Genomic DNA, 19,220 nt, shown 5'->3' on the forward strand with positions numbered 1-19,220 from the left:
TATTAACTATCTCGCCTGGTATGCAGGAGGTCGTCTGTTCGATGCCGACACTGACGCCTGCTGTATATTTGGAGTTTGCATGCCTCTCCCCGTGGTCGAATGGATTTTTCTCCGGGTCCTCCGGTTTATCCCTCCACATTTAGAAACATGCGTTTAGAGTATTTGGCTGCTTTTTAACTTTCTACATGATAAGCCACTTCGATTAACTATCATTTGTGGCCAGGTCGCTTCTGAAAAAGAGCTGTACAGCTCAGTGGGCGGTTACCTTGTGAAAAAATTTGTTTAATCGTTTAAAATAGATGAACATATGGCCTTGTTTAAAAAGCTTGAAATTCTGGAACCACACCTCTCCCCTCCGGGAAGTTTCTAGGTCTCGATTCTAGGTCTACCTCTGATTCGGACCACTGCCCGAGTGCTGTTCCTGTGCAGGAATTGGACCATTCCTGGGCCAGCAGAGTCCAGTTCCCAGTGGTCATGGAAACAAAGAATTTGCGTCTCTGCATTCACTCCAAGCTTAGCACGTGCTGAAGTTTGCAATCCCTTCATAAGCGTACGGCCATCTTCCTACTGCAAACTTTAATGACGTTTGGAATACATACAATCGGTGCAACTCATTGAAAAATATTCCAGCGAAGTGGGTTGCACGTTATCGACATTATCCACCCAATATCTGCAAAGTAAGTTTGGTCTTTTTTTTCTGATGAAAAAACAGTCCACCTGGCATGGCACTTTTGCCGGCCTCTGAGCGAGTCCATTACTCTAAGAATGCCAACAGTGGTGGTGTTGCCTTACTAATCGCTCCTGTTTTTGTTGTCAGCCCCTTTTTAACACTTTCACGCAAACGTCCACCACACGCGCGCCCACTCAGAAATCCGACCTGATCCCCTCTACAAAACACGAAATGCCCAATGCCCAGAGTCAAAACAACGACCCGGGGCGTTTCCCGTGGAGACGGAGCAAACAGTGGTGGTCTTGATGCACTGCTGGGCGTGCTCCAACACGCTCTGGCATTCCGCACTCTTTGTGCCGCCTGGGCACAAAGTGGCGTGGGGCTGAGACTCGTTGCTCGGCGCCGTTCGGAATAGGACCGAGCTCTGTGACGGAGGAAGCATTGGTGCTGTGCGGTGCTCCCCGATTCAATTTGTCGCCCCGTACGGTGGCACGCGTCGTGCCGCTGTGCCCTTCTGTCACCGCTGGCATTTCGTATCTTACGGCTGATTCCGCTCGTGATGAGATGAGCGTGTGCATCGTTGACCAAAGAACTGAGAGTCAGTGTGGTTGGTGGTGGTTGATGGTGGTTGTGGCGATGATGTTGATGGATTGTAGGGGTTGAGCCCGAGGTGCTTTTGACTGGAAGCCCGGTCACAGCGGTAACTTCCCCTCCCTGTCTGCTTGAGTGTGTGCGCGTGGTGGGTGGGTGGGTGAGCGTGGTGGGTGGGTGCGTGTGGTGGGTGGGTGGGTGAGCGTGGTGGGTGGGTGGATGAGCGTGCTGGGTGGGTGGGTGAGCGTGGTGGGTGGGTGGGTGCGCGTGGTGGGTGGGTGAGCGTGGTGGGTGGGTGAGCGTGGTGGGTGGGTGGGTGGGTGAGCGTGGTGGGTGGGTGGGTGAGCGTGGTGGGTGGGTGGGTGAGCGTGCTTACATAGTAGGAGGGTGAGCGTGCTTACATAGTAGGAGGGGAGCGTTAGGCGGGCAGTGTGCCTGAGCTCGGTAGGAGGTGGGGGTGGCGAAGGGAGACGGTGGGTGGGGGCAGCGTGCGTGTTTGTTTGGCATCAACAGCGGCACCTTGGTGCTCGTTTACGAGCGGACAAAGCTGAGAGGACGCTCGGATCTGGAGAACGCGCGGATCTGTAGAACGCGCGCTGGTTTCTGCCACCGCAATCAAAAGTTTGGCGGCAGCTGAAGCTGTGGGCCGCGTTGCGTTTCATTTGGCCGTGCGGAGAACCGTGTGGCGGCCGCCGTGCGGAGAGCCGGGCCCCGCCGCGATGTTACAGAACCAGAAGCTTCACAGCTTCAGCGCAACGTTCAGCACGGTGGATGTTCGGTGGAGTGTGGACGGCGCTGCCGGGAAGCATGGCAGTCCTATCCTCATTCAGCCTGGCTTCCTGCGAGTAAGGCTGGTATCATCATCATCATCAGTCTCTTCATCACCGTCGTCCTCGGCATCGGTTTAGCTCTGTCCTCAGCTGGATGAAGGTCTCCCAACGCTGTCATCATTTCCGACGGTCCTACGATACCTCAATCCATCTCACTTCTGATCTCATCACTCCATCTCCACGGTGGTATTCTGTCAGTCGGGTGTTCCTTCGCTTGCGATTCTGTCAACAGTCCCATCCATCGGCCGTCACTCCTTCGAGCGACGTGGCCTGCCCAGGCCCAGCTACTTTTCTTAACATTTCGAACGATGCCGTTCACTTGTGTATGCTGTCTTTCCAATCCACCTGTTTCTACAGTAACTGCTGCTCAAGCCTCAGCCTCGCAAGCCTCAGGGTGAAAAACAAATCTGGCTCGCTCAGAGGGTGACAGGAACATGCCGTTTTAATTATATAATAATTACCTAAACACAATCGTGGATTGTAATCGTACAATTAAACACGGTGTTGATAAGCACCTTATGTCTGCCGGCGACGGGCTTCATTGATTTCTCAGAAACGATCAATTTTGGGATCTCCACCACCCTGAAGTCTGGCGTGAGAGCTGAATCGGGGAAAGCGCTGCTAATCAGTGGCCGTGTGAATTGCTCGTGAATTAAAATGACAGCTCCTCCGGTGAGGCTCGGTGTGACGGCAGCACGCGCGCCGCGATTGCGCGCTGGAGGCTCGCTGACATTGAGCGATAAAACCGGCGGTCTGGCGGTGTGACGTGCGTCTCGTCACACCGCGCCCAGCACCGCCGTTCGCTCGCTTGGGGGAGAGGCTTATCGAGCTCTGGCTGGGCGCCAGTGGCTCGGGTGTTAATTGTAATCGAGCGCACCTGTAATGGGAAACCGACAAATCCTTTTTTTTGGAGCCAAGTTTGCTCTCCCGGAATGAATACAAGTAAATACGCAGGATCGTGAGAGGCGGTGACTGACAGGCTTGGGGAGGCCTTCATCCAGCAGTGGATTGTTAATGGCTGACGATGTTCTGCATTTCATTCATATAAATTACGTGGCAAGCATTTCCTCTGTGACAAATCCTGTTTGGGGATTGACACATCGTCCTTATGGGGTCAATAAAATGAGTATCATTGTGGTGGAGTTAGCAGTTGAAACTCATCTTTAGAACTGCTTTTTGTGTTTAGTTTGCTGTCCTTCCCCGCACCTCCGATTGGCACGTTTGGCTACGTACGGTGCGAAAAAGTTCAACATACATATGTACAGTTGTTGTCCTATGAAGAGAATCATTCCCGTCATATGAATGTGGAATTTTCACCACCGGCTCAGGGCTGTAAAAAGGAGATGAGCACTGTGACTTCAAATTGTTCATCGATAAAAACACACTGGACATGCCTCATGATTGCCAATCACATCCTGCTTGATGCAGAGGACAACCCTTTCATTTGATTCAGGGCCCTCGACCTCACGAGACAACAGCCGTCAATTTCCACGAAGTGGCGATGACGTCACCACGCCACTCGTGCCAGGCCCAGGTGCGTTTTGTGGCTCACGGCAGAGTGTGTCACGGGGTGTCACCAGGTGGTGTGGGGTTAACTGCCTGAGATGACTGGCAGATGCACCACCTGTGGTTTCCACGGTGCCAACTTTTGCTCCGCTCGTTTGCTGGAGAGCGACTGCCTCCGAATGAATTCGCTTCATTGACGAGCTTCCTCCACAGAGACCAACCTTTGACGCCGCTGGTAGCAGTAAGTCGGCAAGTTCACTTGGCTTCAAATTCTCCCGCACCACATCGGCTCATCTGCCCTCTAGTGTGCCAACATTTACTTGATCACCAGAAATCAAAATACGGTTGATATGTACGGACTCATCCCTTTGAAGACTCGCTAAGATAAAGGTGCAGCCATGCAATTTCTCGCTCCTGCTCAAAGCGAGACATTTTCAGGCCCTCCACACTAGAGGGAACTTTATAGAGCCCTTCCTGGGGGTATTTGGCCTACTCTTCCACGCTGGCCACATGTCTCGTGACTACCCACACTTCATCCCGCCACGCGCGACCTGCCGATCGACTGACTGTGGTGAACTCGTGAACACCTCTGGGTGGACAGAGGCGGTGAAGGGGGCGGTGAGTAGAGATTTAAGAAAGTTGCTCCGTTGTTTCAACTGCCGCGCCAGGAGCTGAAATCCAACGTGTGGATTGCATGCCCAGTGCGCTGACTGTTATACAGCCACGACAGCATCAGAACTAGACCTTATCTTGTTTTTTTCTAATGTTATCGAAATTTACATAGCACTTTTTCCAAGGCGCCTTTACAGCAGTTGTAAAAATTGCACGTAAGGTGATCGCGGTTGGAGATGAAGAATGGTGTTTCTAAAAGTGGTGGTGTGATTTTGGTGGCAACAGAACGGGCGTGAGTGTTAAGGAGGGGTCGTGGTTGGCCTGGTCGTAACTGGAAGGCAACTGAAAGTTGGGGGTGTGGGAAAGTGTTGGGGCATCGCATTGGGAAGACGAAGGGGGGGTCAGCCGGGGGTGAGATGTTGCTCCCTATACGTTTGAGACGGAAAGTTTTTTTTTATGTATATCTACATATTAACGTATTCCCATTATTTCGATTTAAAGCTTTCGTGACTGCAGGGATTCGTCTTCTTGGTTCTTTCGGTAAAGTCACGTAGAATGGAAATAATAAAATAATACAAATAAAACATAATACAATAATTCTCACGACGTTTCGGCCTGAAGACGGCTGCTTGCGTTGTGGCCGAAACGTCGTGAGAATTATTTTATTATGTTTTATTTGTATTATTTTATTATTTTCCTTCTACGTGACTTTACCGAAAGAACCAAGAAGATGTATTCCCATAATCTTTTGCAACTCGCTCAAAAAGTGGAACTGCTGGATTATATTTTTTCCGCCTGAGGACGACCGCTTGTGTTGCGATCGAAACGTCGCGATTTATTTTATTTTATACCCACGTGACTTTACCGAAAGAACCAAAGAGTATGGATTCCTGCAGTCACGAAAGCTTCAAATCAAGATTGACATTTCATCTATAACCTTATTTCTTAATGTATATTTTTTCGCGCGAGTTCCTTTGTTGTCCTTCCCCCGCACCTACGATTATCGCGGTTGGCTCCGTACGGTGCGGAAAGAAATTCAACGCACATCCATGAATACGTGATGTGAAGTGTGTGTGTGCGTGTGTGCCCGTGCGCGGTGTTTGCGCCGTGCAGAACGGAGGCGCCGCGTGGGATGTGGAATCCCTGGCGAGGCAGAACGAGGGCCTGCGGGGGCAGCTGCACGAGCTGGAGCAGACCTGCAGCGCCCTCCGCGAGGAGAACGCCTTGCTGGTGAGCGCCACGACCCCCCCACCCACCCACCCAAACCTTCCCCGGCAAAGCAACGTGGCACTTTCGTGTCGCTGTGGTGAGGGCGAGTGTGCCAAAGACAGTCAGGAATTTTCTTGGTTCTTTCGGTAAAGTCACGTAGAATGGAAATAATAAAATAATAAAACATAATCAAATAATTCTCACGACGTTTCGGCCACAACGCAAGCAGCCGTCCTCAGGTGAAGAACAGGTCTGTCGAGACGACTCGGAGAAGATGAATCCCTGCAGTCACGAAAGCTTTAAAACGGTCAGGAATATTGACGGAGTGGCAGCCAAGGAACGGGACTCGTCCGAGAGGGCGTCTCCTGAGGAGGCTGAGCGATGGATTCCGCCCGTGTGTGGGTGCCCCGTGGACTATTACATTGCAGGGTCGTGAGAGAGGACGACGGCTTGCGGATGCATTCATCCAGCAGTGGATTGGCCATGGCCGATGATGGCGGTGACTGCCTGCGAGGGGTAGAATTTGCAGCACTGCGGTTAGCGCTCCGCTCGATTCCCGGCCGCGTCAGTGGGGAGTGGTGCCTGAACTGTTCCTGGGCCCTTCCTCATGAATCCGCACTGATCAGCGTGGTGACGTATGGTCGCACACCCCCATTACTTACATGGTGTGAGGAGGCCTTCAACTAGTCGTGGATTGAGGAAAGGTTGTAAGTGATCAATTATGGCCATTGGTAACTAAATGAAATGAAATCTATTTACCTTGTGGATCAGGTGGAGTGTACTTGGGTACAATTTGATGACCTATAACAATTCCAGGTCACAATTCAATTTACATGCAATACATAGTGGTATAAAAACACAACATTTGTCAAATTATTAACGTATTTGAGTTGTAAATAATAGAGCCTTGCACGCCTGGGTATTGTGATCCTAAGAAATTATTTAAATAAATAAATTCCCGAATTATTATGTTCCTAATGTTTAGTGTCAGGCTAAAAGTGATACAAATGCTGAATGCCATCCTCTGCTAATTGAAACTGGGAGGGAGATTCCCGTGTAAGTATTATCTTCAGTCGTCGTAGATTATCAATCCACAGCGAGATGAAGGCATCTGCACGTCATCGCCATCTTGTGATGCCACGCTGCACCTCGCTCCTGTGAGCGAGCCGATCCCATTGCTCCATCTCCACGGTGGTCATCCTCTTGGGTGTTCCCTCCTTGGGCTGCCAATCCGGAGAGTTGGACAAAAAACGTTGCAATTCAGAAACTCCAACTAATCATTAAACTAGAGTCTGATCACTCCTCATGGATATAAAGTAACATTTCAGTGCACCAGCCTGTGGGCCTTCTGGATGAGCGTTTTCCAGTGGTGTTAGCCACGGGGACTGACTGAGAATCAAACTCTTAAAGTCTAAACGCTCCAAATGTAGACTGCTCATACAATAGCCTCAATAAATCGCTCACCTCCAAAGCCGAGATGATCTAGACTGTGTCCTGCAGACCCCGTAAACAAGACCACAAGGTAAAGCAGCTGCTCATCTGTTTATTTACTCAATTATTACCCACAATCCACCCTGACAGAGCTTAACAAGTTTTCATACTCTTAGGTTTTTTCGGTAAAGTCACGTAGGTAAAAATGAATGAATAACAAAAGTAAATAATAGAAATAATAATAGAAATACAATAATAAATCACGACGTTTCGGAGGCAACACAAGCTTCCTTCATCAGGTGTAAAAAGGCACAACAAAATAACTGTAGCTTCAAATCTAGAATTAACAAGTTTTGTTTACAGAAGCTTAGCCCGGAGCAAAGTATGCCCCCCGCAACATTCCACACGGTGCTGCTCCTCGAACTTCCACAGGTCCCAAAAGCTCGCGAGTGATGCAGTCGCTCCCGCACTAAAACGCAGCTCCTATGCTGTGGGTCAATGCCTACCCCTGAAGAACCCGCACCCCTGATTAGCACGGTTAGCTACGTGCGGTGCAAAAGCAGTTCAACATACACGCTTAAACGCAACTCGGATGGACGACGATGTTGCTTGGACAGGTGATCAGTGCGGGACAATTTCTCGCAGGAACTGCCAAAAGATAGAGAGCCCCGTGGTGTAGGAGAGTCCATCTCGCGGCCCACTCTCGGATCGAACAAGGGTAGAAACAATCGGACGAGTTGCTACGTGTGCAAATCACCGCTGCGGAGAACGTGCAGGTGTCCGTAGGCTCACGCTCAGACGTTGTCTACTGCTTGAAGTCTAAAAGTGACCGCCAGATAACAGCCAGCGTACATGGCCCTTAGTTGCTGGTATAACGCAAGGGGGTGGGACTGCTTCTCACTTATTGGATGTCATGCTACCATTAAAAATAACCGATGCCTCGAGTTTCCCGACTGGCTGCTGGCTGGGCTCCTCTCCACCCGAACAATTGCTCCGTCGTCGTTCGTGGCCTGCGCACCATTGCCACCGAAACTAGCTGGGTAGCTGGCTGAACGGGATTTTGTGCATAGCAAGTAAACATTGATAAGAGGTTTTTTTTGGGTTAGATCGCGTAAATAGATAAATGTGCCGTTAAACCCGCCACCACCCGACACAGCCAACGGGTAAGGGTTGTCACGTAAACATAACGTGGCAATTCGTCACTAGTACAGCACTAGTGTGTAGTGTATAGTGTAGTGTATAGTGTTACAGCACACCGGTGTGTTGGAGAGCCAAGCCACAACATTTACAATCTGGGTACGACGTTTTGCCAGTAATTACAAAAAGCTTCTAGTTGTTGCCCTTTTCAAAGAAGCTCTCCAGCGACGTTTGTTTTTTACTCATTTTGGCTACTAGGGGTTAGCAGCTTGTGGACTTACCAACACTGTGGCTGAGACGAGTGCGCAGTGCGGGAAAGAGGCGCGGATGGAAGTGGTCAATAAAACAATGGGGGCGGGCCACGTGCGGACTCACCGCTCTCACCTCCTGCTGCTGCTGCGGTGCGGCCCGGTTCCTAACAGGCCACGGACCGATACCGGTCCGTGGACCCGGGGGTTGGAGACCCCTGCTGTAAAGGATCCAGCAATCGACGAGAGAAGTTTGAATAACTGCCAGCAGATGGTGCTGTTCACGTACTAATGGACGTGTTGTCCTCCTTTTAAAGGTATTGGGGCTTTTTTGTTGTTGCGACGCTGCATTGGCGGTGGTGCAAAAGACAAATGACAAAAAAAACTGAACACATTTGTCAATAACATATATATGTATATAAAGGCGGCCTTTCGGGCAATGGTCCATTTGTCATAGCAGAGAGATAGAGAAGCCAGGGAGATCGAGTGAATAATGAATTACTTTACACCTTGGGGACATTGATAGAAGCAGCATGTGAAGAATGTTTCTGGATGAACAGTTGCCCATTATCAAAGAAAAGTTTTATTGAAACGGAATGAGCGATCGATGTTCTATCACGAGTTTTGCATTTTTTGACTGCCTTTTTTAGTTTTCAAGAGCGGTGACGCAGTGGTTAACACAGCCTGCTGCCTTAACCCTGCGGCCTTAACCCTGCCTCCTTAACCCTTTTACCTTCAGTTAAATTCCCAGCCACGACTAATATCAGTGATGAGTGCTATATGACGTGGACCTGGGCCTCCCCCTTCTCCAACCCTCATTGACCAGCGTGGTGAAGTATGGTCAAACAATCCCCCATGTTTGATCATCAATGAGTCTGCTCTTCCGTACTACTGCGTTGCTTTCGCTGCTACACTCTATGGCTTTCCCACATGTTTTCGGGTCGTACTGCATGTTGATCGGCACGAAGTCGGGCGCTTTGCTCTGCGTGCTGGGAGCTGCATCAGGAGCCGAGTTCAGAAACTGAAGAAGGTCCCAGCACGTGGAGTGAAACGTCGGACTTTGTGCCGAACAACACGCGGTGCGACCCGAAAACAAATCGGGGTGCAATCGGCTCTTCCCTGGTTACGCTTTTCCACTTCTGGAGGTCAGCGCTCATGGGATGACGTCTCTTGGCAGCTGAGCGATGTAGGCACGTCTGGGTCGTGCAGAATGGAGTTTGGTTCCTGAAACGGCGTTACCCACGCACCCACCCACGGTGGAAATACTCCGAATAAATGCGGAGGAGTTTGCATCGCTCCTTGCCTGCGTCTCCACGCGCGTTGGTTCATGCCAATGAAACGCCGCCCGTCTGTGCAGTCGCACAGTGACAGGGGTGATGATAAATAATGTTTGCAGTTGCACGCTTTGTTGTGTAGAGATAAGTGTACTGTATCTTGGAATGTAACACCAGTGGAAATGTTCTTGGTGTTCGCTGGGTTCCAACGTTCACGATACGTGCCTTGAATCACTTGTGTAGCAATCGACGTGTTTAGCTTTGCATATGTATTGTTGGTGTTGTCGTTACGTTGCAAGACTGTGAGAGATGGTGACGTCTGTGGGAGGCCTTCATCCAGCAGTGAATTGAACATGGCTAATGATAATGAATACACGTTGAATGTCATGGATTCACATGAGCCCATCCAACCACTAGATGTCACTGCATTCACAACAGTTTAAAAAACAATTGATTCTTGAATTAAATTGCGATCCTCATTTCTGACGATTCAGCGCAATGAATGATATACAGGAGCGTAACGGCCCAAAAAATTAAGGACACAACCAGGATTTAGAGTCTGACCACCAGGTCACATGTTCATGTCATCGCCTCCGTGTATCCGATGCAGTGTTTGGGTTTCACACGAAAGTGGCACACCCTTATCCCAACAAAGCCTCACTTGGGAGAGACTGTTTACCAATTCTAATTTTTGCCTCTCTGAGTGGGTCCAAGGGGGGCTTAAGACTGCCGCAGCAGGGACACGTGCCAGGATATCTCTCCCTTGGCTACACCCTGCACGTGTGGAGGGCTTCAATCCCTCGTGAAACAAACAAACAAAGGATTCCTTTGGGTTAATGTGTGGATGTTGGCAGATACAACCAGGAGTGGTGGTCTGAGTGTTTTTGGTGTTCCCAGCAGACGGAGCTTAATGAGGGTCTCCTGCCACCTCTGCCCCGAGTTCATTTGTCTCGGAACGTTGCTACGTTTCTGCAACAGGCTCGTCGCTTCAAGAGCCGCGTAGCTCTGCGAGCTTGGCTCCTCTCACTGTCTTCCACCCCACCTCCGTGCCCATACCCACCTCCGTACCCATACCCACCCCTGTACCCATACCCACCTCCGTACCCATACCCACCCCAATCCATTCCATCACGGTCTCATCTGCCTGGGCTAGCCTACCCTGCCCCAAGCTATTTCTTTGTTTACTTATTGTCCTCTCGTTTTAAAAACAAAAACCCGGCTCTGAAGTTGACTCAGGCGGGGGGGGGACGTCGGGAAACGTGTGTCGCTCTTCTGAGCTGATCCCACGACCTCTCGGGGTCAACTCCCCAGGGCAGCTCGGGTTTCCTGGCCCACCGCCACGCGAGTGAAAGCGAGCATGGCGGGCAGCACCGCGCGAGTCGAGCCGGGCAGTCGGCGCTGAGCCGATTCGCCCAGTTTCAAGACCCGGACGGGCTCACATTTTTGCTTGGTCATGGGACCGCGGCATGAGGCTCCATGCGCGACCACGTGGTCCAGTTTTGTGTAGACTTCCCTGATTATGGCGGCCGTCTTCCAAAGGACATCCCCATACGCCTCCCATGTGGGTTGGAGGTTTGATTTCCCCCGTGGCCGCCCCTTTTCCCTGGCCCAGTGAAATCGTCAAACCGAATGTCTAGGGTGCTGGGGGGGGTGGTGCCTAGAACTCTCAGCGATCTACACCTGCACATATTCACTCGAATGAAACGGCGTCCATCCGTGCAGTGACAGGTGTGACGATGAATTGTTTATCTTTGCAGCCATGTGCTTTGTGCCAAGGCGGCAGGAGATGTGCCGGTCATGAGGCTTATGGCGAAGCAACGATTGACATCGATTCCTAACGCTCACGATGCACGCATAGAATCCTGCGTGTGAGAAAATATTCATTTTAATGTATGCAAATTGTGTGCGATGAAAAGATAACAATGTCACATTTATGCGAATTAAGTGAACGTGATAGGAAAAGTGAGACGGAATAAATGAGAAAATAATACAAATGGGAAGGTCAAATGAGACCAATTTTTGTTTTGTTTATTGAGTAAGGACCCCAGCATTGTGACCAATCATCAAATTGACTGTGGAATGAATTGATACATACCCCCCTGGTCGCATTGGAAAAGTGTGAATTCAGTATTACCGTCAGCAGCCATGATCGATCCACTGCTGGATCAAGGCCTCCCCAAGTCATCCGCCATTCCTTGCGGTGCTTTGCATGCAGCAAGATTCGAGTATCAAGGGAAGAGAAAACATCTCACAAAGGCAACAGATGAATCCTGTTGAGTGCTTGTGTGTAGCGAGCAACATTTCATCAAACGGGCCTTTTCAATACATTTTCCTTTGTCCGTGGAAATATTTTCAATTTTCCCAGCAGAAAATGACGAATTGTGCGCGAACTGAAAATGTCGACTGATATTAAACTGTCTAATGCCATCAGGCTACTCTTTATCATGGAAAGCCAAACACTAACTTGCTCGTGCACGCATTAGAACAGCGTCTTGTGGCAGCACATTTACTATACTTGTGCGTTACTTTCCCGTTTTGAATTGAGAATGTTTACAGTTGCATATTTGAAAACGCGCGCACGTGGCTTACATGTCTGCAGCTGTTCTCGCGAGCCACGCAAGAGCAGGGGGGCGCATGTGTGTGTGCTCGTGCGTGTGTGTGTGTGCTACAAAGCCGGTGACCCGAGTTCCATTCGTGCTCATGGCCAACACCAGTGATGATTATCTGTACCACTCCTGAGCCTCCACTAGGTACGATGTGTAAACATCGCCACGAGGGAGACAAAGGTGAACGGGCGTGGTGTTGGCCACCCACCTCCTCGTGTGCTTTGCCGGCCTTCGTAGGTGTTCGCTCACAACACTTGTCCCAAAAGTCTATTTCAACTATATGGGGGATCTTTGTCTTGTAGCAGCAGCCGTAGGAGCAGCAGCAGCTGTGCTCTAAGACCCGAGCAGTGTGTGCGCGTTTATCGGCTGAGCGTGGTTATTTTCGGGTCGACATGTGCGAGTGTGCATCCGCATGCGACTTTCGTCTATTTATAAAGCGCGGTTGCGCGATGGCACACGCCCGGGTGCGCCTGCATCTGCGGACGGCTGCCCGCCCGCGTACGCGCATCCGCGGGCAGTTTGGCGGCGCGGGGCCTCGAGCGAGCGAGCGAGTGAGCGAGCGCGTTGCGCCCTGTGGTCCGTCGTTTTGTGCGGGCAGCGCAAGAGCAGCAGCGTGGACACCGAGGACAAGGTCCGGCGGCTCAAGAGGAAGAACGCGGAGCTGGTGGCCATTGCCAAGCGGCTCGAGGAGAGGGCCAAGAAGCTGCAGGAGGCCAACATGAGGGTGGTGAGAGACGCACCCCATCCTGGAGTTTGTCAACATCTATCCTCCTGGCGTATGTATGTATGTATGTTGAACTTCTTTCGCACCGTACGTAGCCAGTCGTGCTAATCGGAGGTGCGTTTCTTTCACGCGATCGGTGAATTCGGCAAACGTGTCGGGAGGTCAAGCGAGACCAAAAATAATACAGTAAACCCCTCTCCATTTGCGAGGGTTGCGTTCGTTAAAACGCTCGCGAATGCACAATTCGCGTATGCGGAAACTTTGTTCAACAGGATAAATCGGGTTAAGTTTCTGGTAGAAGTGAATGTCGGAGTTTATTTTTTAAAGTGGCGCCTTAAAGTAGAACGCTGTGCGATTTGGGTTATAAAATCCCTTGAAGTGCGACTGCGTCTCAAGACGCCGTCCATTCTCTACCAGCGGGGAAGGACGGTGGAGTTGTTCAGTGATCGTCCCAGAACGGCATGGGCGCCTTGCGGGAGTGTATCGAATTTACTGGGAATGCTGGGCCATCCGACGATGTCTGAAAATTAACATGCGAGCCAGGTTAATAATTTCGATGAATAGTTAATCGTGCATAAACCGGAAAGTACCTGCTCGCTTGCACAAAGTGTAACCAAACATCTACTTGTATTTGCATTAATTTCGCCCGTGCATACAGAGTGGGCTAAATGAATCCCTAACGGAGATGTAATGCATCTCCGCGTGTGCGTGTACCTGGTATTGCACGGAGCACTTGTTTCGTCAGCTAAAGAGTGATTTGCGTCTATGACGAAACGAATGGGAATCCACCTGATATCATCGGACCCTAAGCAGGGTTGAGCCTGGATAAGCGCTTGGGATGGGTGGATCACCCTGCGCATCGCCGTGCACAAAACAGATTGTCATGGGCTGTCGCGGAGGGAGGCTACAACGTGGGCAGCAGAGGGCAGCACAGCAACATCCACGTCCACGCTAAACTAAATCTAAACTTTGTATTTTACCAGGTAAGGCCCACAGAGCTACATAGCTCTTTCTCTGAAGCGATGTGGCCACTAATGAGATCTCAATGAAGTGGGTTATCACGTGGAAATGCATCGCACCCAAATACTGTAAATGCATGTTTCTATATGTGGAGGGAAAAACCGGAGGACCCGGAGAAAAATCCATGCCACCACTGGAAGAACGTGCAAACTACAGATTTACATGAGTCACGGTCGGGATCGAACTCACGACCTCCTGTATACCACGTTCACGCTCCTCGCCCACACCACACTGATTGGGAATGGTGAAGTGTGGTCAAAATAATCCCCCCAACCCACACGGTATGCGGAGGGCTTCATGTTCGAAAAATGAATGCGAGTGAACAATTTAACTTGAGAGTACTCTCCCGCTGCCGTAAATTCGACAGCTCTGACCTTTGAGGTCCGCTATTATACAAACCAAATCCGTGTTTTTTTCCAGCACAGTTGGGCCCAAAGGGTGTTGCTTAACTTCAGAGCCTTGAGCCAGCGGCGTCAATTCCACACAGTTGTGACAGCGGTAGTTCTTTCTCTAGCACATCCACTGTGGGCGCAACGGTTGTGAGACGTTAACTACCTCGCCTGGTGTCCATGAAGTTGTGGGTTCGATCCCGACCCTGACGCCTGCTGTATATTTGAAGTTTGCGTGTTCTCCCCGTGGTCGCGTGGGTTTTTCCCAGAGTCCTCCGGTGTTTCCCTCCACATTTAGAATCAATATGTGCTGAGAGTATTTGGCTGCTATAAATTTCCACGTGATAAGTCGCTTCGCTGAGCTATCATTTATGGCCAGGTCGCTCCTAACATTGAACTGTGTAGCTCAGTGGGGGGCCATACCTGGTAAAATAAAAACATTGTTTAGTTTCAGTAGTTTTACTTCACCACAAAGTGGTACTTAGTTTTTTTTATCCCCAGAGGGATGAAGGGCTTCCCACTGCGCTGAATGTGCTACCGCTGTGCCTCTCGGCTGCGTATGCCCCCCCCCCAACTCTCATTAATTGCCATTAAGAATAAATATTAAATAAAATATAATACATATTAAAATCATTTAAAATTAAAATTATGCCGCATACGTACATACGTTTCTGGATTTTTCCATATTCAGACTCGGTGAATTTAAATCGAAATCCGAGAGTTCAAAATTCATGATTATTTCTTAACACCTTTTTGCTCGCCTCTCTGACAAAGGCACAATCGAGTGAGTGCCCGCTTGTGTTATGACACTGATGCTACGTTTCCATGTTTTCACGGCCACCACGGAGAAATGCGGCCTGATTTGTGAACCTACCAAGTGGGAGCTCGGCCCGGATTTGTGACCCGGACCCACGGCTCGCTGCTCGAGAGGGCCCATCAACGCGAGACGGAAACACGGACTCAGTGGGGGCTCTTACTCCACTGAAACTCAGTGTTGGGTTTTTTGTAAAAAAAAGATATATGTTTACATGATGGAAATATATGACTAAAGTAGGTATTTCCTGGGCATAACCTAACCCAACTAACTACGTGACTTTACCGAAAGAACCAAAGAGTAATTCCTGCAGTCACGAAAGCTCCAAATTAAGTATTGTTAAAACTAACTTTAATAAAATGTTGCAGTCACCTCCCTCGATCTGCATAGGAAAGGGGAGGAGGAGGGTGAGTGGGCTAATGGAGGCAGTATTGGGGGGGTCAGGGAGTAGGGGGGCATGAAGAGGTTGAGTCTACAGAGCCTCAAGAAACGAGCCGTGGCGGGCCCCCCCCCGCCCCACCCGACACGATTCGTGTCGGCCGTGCGTCATTCATGGAGTCGCAGCAACGTGGCGTTCGGTGCACTCCGTGCAACAGGCCATGACGCCGGCGCCACTCAAGCTGCAGGCGGTGGAGCAGTACCGCAAGGCGTTCGCACGGCAGCGAGCGCGGGACCTGGGCAGCCAGGCGGCGGCGCTGCTCTCCAAGGACAAGCAGGTGGACGCCTTGCAGAGGGAGGTGTACCGCCTGCGACACCTGCTGCACCTGCTTGCTCCCGTACGGCCACGCGTGTCCCGTTCGCACCCACACGACCGCGATAGTGGCGCCGCGCCATCGGTGTCCGTCACGCGATGGCGTTACGTGCGGATGCGACCGTTATCGCGAAATCATTGTTCGCTGTCTGATATGGTTTTCCACGGCATGACGGTCATCGCGATGTAATATACCACGGTATGAGTTACCTTCCGTAGTATGTCAATTGTCGCGATATCATTTTTCACAAAGCGATAATGTGCCACGTAATTTCATAATATCACGCACAGTGTCAGTTTCCCACCACTTCGTGGTTGTATTTTGCATTGTTATGGAATTGTCTTTGTGCTTTTATAAACTTCCAGCCGGAATATCAGATTTATTAAAAAACATCAACTTCAGTTCAGTCAACATGAGCCTGCCTAAGACCGTTGGCAGTGGCAGCAGATATAGGACATTGCAGCGTGGGAATGTGCAAACTAATAAGAGCAAAACCAACATTTGCACGAAACCCACACCAGAACTTACTGCATACAGGATAAACAAGCAAATGTTTCCCCTCCTGTGCCACTGTGGATAGCAGGTGATGGGTGGGATCTGCGTTGCGGCTGCCATGATTATTGTGGCCCGAGTAATCAACTCCGTCGATGACAATTTTGCACGTCGATCAGTAAACTTGGTCCGACGAGTCGTCCCTGCTCTAGTTACGCGCCTGTTGCTCCATACGTGCCTAATTTGACCATGTGTGTGCATGCCTCCCCGCGCTGTCGTGTCCAGGAGGGGCTTGTGGAGCCGGAGAGCGACACGGAGCGGCTGCTCGTGGCCTCGCAGAAGGAGGTGCTACGTCTGCAGCGCCAGCTCTCCGTGGCGACAGGCAAGCGGCCGCCATCGCTGCCCTCGCCGGACAAGGTGAGTCGAGGAGCCACTCCGAGCAGGGGGGGGCTACTGAATGGGTTCCAGCCCTTGACTTTTTTGTTGTGCCGAGGTACCGGCGCTGTGACCAAGTTTATTTTGTGCAACCCGGTGGGAATTGAAGGGAGTGTGGAGAGAACTTCTGCACGCTCGCGTTCGGTGCTAATTCAGAGCATGGAGCATTCCTTTGCGCGCTCAAAGCTCAAACTGGAGTAGCGGGGGTGTGAATTAATGTACACGTAGAGTGTACCTTTGTATGTGCTAAGGCCGATTTACTGTCAATCGAGACAATGGGTCTCGTCTACTGTCGGTGGGAGCAGTCGGTCTCGTATACGATCGAGCAAACAGGGCTTAATTTCAGCTGTTGTCAAGGACCTGGAATAAATGTTCATGCCCAGCACACCACATCCAGTATGCCTCCCACTCGAGCTGTGGCTGCTAGTCACGGGAATCCCCGAGTCTACCTGCGGCCCGAAAAATATTATCGCAACCGGCACACCGCATCCAGTATCCCTGTCGCTTTGGTTGTGCCACCTCCCCAGTCTGCCGTGGACCCCAAAAGGATGCGGTGAGAAATGAAGCCCCGCTTTCAGTAGGAACAATGAGTCTCCGCACACAGCAAATGAAACTTTTTGTCCCCTGAATCATCGCCTGAGCTGCTACCCCGGCGGCCAGCCGCCACCGCAATCTCGCCCCCTCCCCCGTCCCCCACGACTTCCCCCGGTTGACATTTAATCACGAGAGGTTAGAGCATAGGAACCTTTTGGCTCCTTCTCCTCGGTGCTTCCTTGGCTCGGACGCGGTTATCGGGGTAATGGATGCCTCCTCTACAAAGTCACTGCTGGGCCGGTGGTCACTAATTTTCAGCAGAGGCAGACGGAGCACTCCTCAATAAGGCTCCTTCGCAAACGGCTCAGCACGGGCATTTATTTCCCGCCCCCCCCCCCCCCCCATTTCTTCTTAAAATCTTCGCGATGGTTATCTGCCAGTACAGTGGTATAATTTACTGGGTGCCGGAGGGGAGGGGACGGGGAGGTGCAGCGGTGGTGCAGTCGTCGGCGCACTCGCTATGAGACCAGGGACCTGAGTTGGATTTCCGCTAACATCACTGGCAAGTGATATTCGCTTTCACCAACCCGCACTGACCAAGTACAGTGAAGTATGGTCAAATAATTGCCGTGACCGACACTGCATTGGGAGACCTTTATCCAGCAGTGGCTTGAAAGAGGGCTGCAAGTTACAAAGCTAAAGATCCCCCGTATAGCCTTTGCAGGCTGTAGGAGCAAGTGCTGTTGTTAGTGAGTAGCACCTATGAAGACCAGCACTGTGGCACACGAGAGGGTGGGTGGCCAGCACCACGCCTGGCCGCCTTTGTCTCCCTAGTGGCGACGTTTACACAATGTGCTAGGTACTAACCCTCTCTGCCCAGCGTGGTGAATGTTGCTATTTTGCACTGAGCAGAGCCTCGTTGTGTAAAATTGAGTGGCTCTTGCTGTGGTATAACGTGGCGAGCTTGCGGAATTTTTTGAGCAAGTCTCATGCTGCTGATGAGACCAAGTAGAAGTGAAACGGGTATAGAGCTTGCTTACACAAACTCTCCTGGATGATAAAGGAATAAAAGGGCCAGTTGACTGATTTCATGAAAAGCTCTTGAATATTTACGTGAAGAGACAAAACTGAAGTCTTGCTTTTCATTATGTTTTGATATGCCGCTGTATTTAGGCGGTAATTGATTGAGCAAAACTATAATAATGAGACTAAAAGGAGAGCGACAAATACAAATTAGACGGTATAAACGAGGCAAAACTAAATAATGAATTCTGGAATGGAATCTCGACCCTGGGGCGAGTGTGAATTATTAATTGCTCAAAAGAGTATCTATCAACACGGTTACAATGTGTACAATTGCTTGGCAGCTACAATGCGGTTATCAAGGGAAATATTGACACTTTGTTGCTGTTGAATTTAACCCGATAGTTGCCTATCGGTTTAAGCAGGGGGGCCCGGGTGGATGGCCCCACGGCGCAATGAACCTCGCCACCCCAGTTAGATTCCCGGCCAAAAATAACATCAGTGGCAAGTGATATCTAATCCCGGATATGTCTCCCCGGTGCACCAACCAGTACTGGGGAAGTATGCGCAAACAACCCCAAAACACCGATACGGCATGGGGAAGTCTTTATCCAGCAGTGGATTGACAAAGGGCTATACATTTAAAATGATCAAGTTACGTATGACACTGCCGTATTTATCATGATAATATTTAGCAGAACTAACATATTTCTGATTCGTAGGGAGAATTGGCTGCTAATCTGAACGCTTTAAGTGCAATTGTCAATGGATGAAGCTTATAATGCGAGTTTTAATCAAAGCTGACACCAGAAGTGAAGGGCCTAAGAAGTTGAGATTATGAGGTTAATGGTTATGGAATTACAGGCCTTAGAGGGTCGCTGAGCGGTGGGTGAAATGGCACAGAGAGTCACGGCTCTGCCACA

General features: G+C 50.4%; 1 protein-coding gene across 1 annotated transcript in view; it reads left to right on the forward strand.

Moving 5' to 3' along the window:
- The first annotated feature begins 1,835 nt into the window (after positions 1-1,835).
- The window catches only part of LOC144933132 (peripheral-type benzodiazepine receptor-associated protein 1-like), a 136,207-nt gene continuing 118,822 nt past the window's right edge, over positions 1,836-19,220 (forward strand). The window contains exons 1-5 of the mRNA XM_078857712.1: positions 1,836-2,106; positions 5,323-5,439; positions 12,713-12,841; positions 15,658-15,837; positions 16,591-16,722. Coding sequence (XP_078713838.1) covers positions 1,981-2,106; positions 5,323-5,439; positions 12,713-12,841; positions 15,658-15,837; positions 16,591-16,722 — 684 coding nt within the window. The 5' untranslated portion in view covers positions 1,836-1,980. The remainder of the gene's footprint in view (positions 2,107-5,322; positions 5,440-12,712; positions 12,842-15,657; positions 15,838-16,590; positions 16,723-19,220) is intronic.

The sequence above is a fragment of the Lampetra fluviatilis genome, chromosome 6 (genome assembly GCF_964198595.1).
Source record: "Lampetra fluviatilis chromosome 6, kcLamFluv1.1, whole genome shotgun sequence".
In the NCBI taxonomy this organism is placed as follows: Eukaryota; Metazoa; Chordata; class Hyperoartia; order Petromyzontiformes; family Petromyzontidae; genus Lampetra; species Lampetra fluviatilis.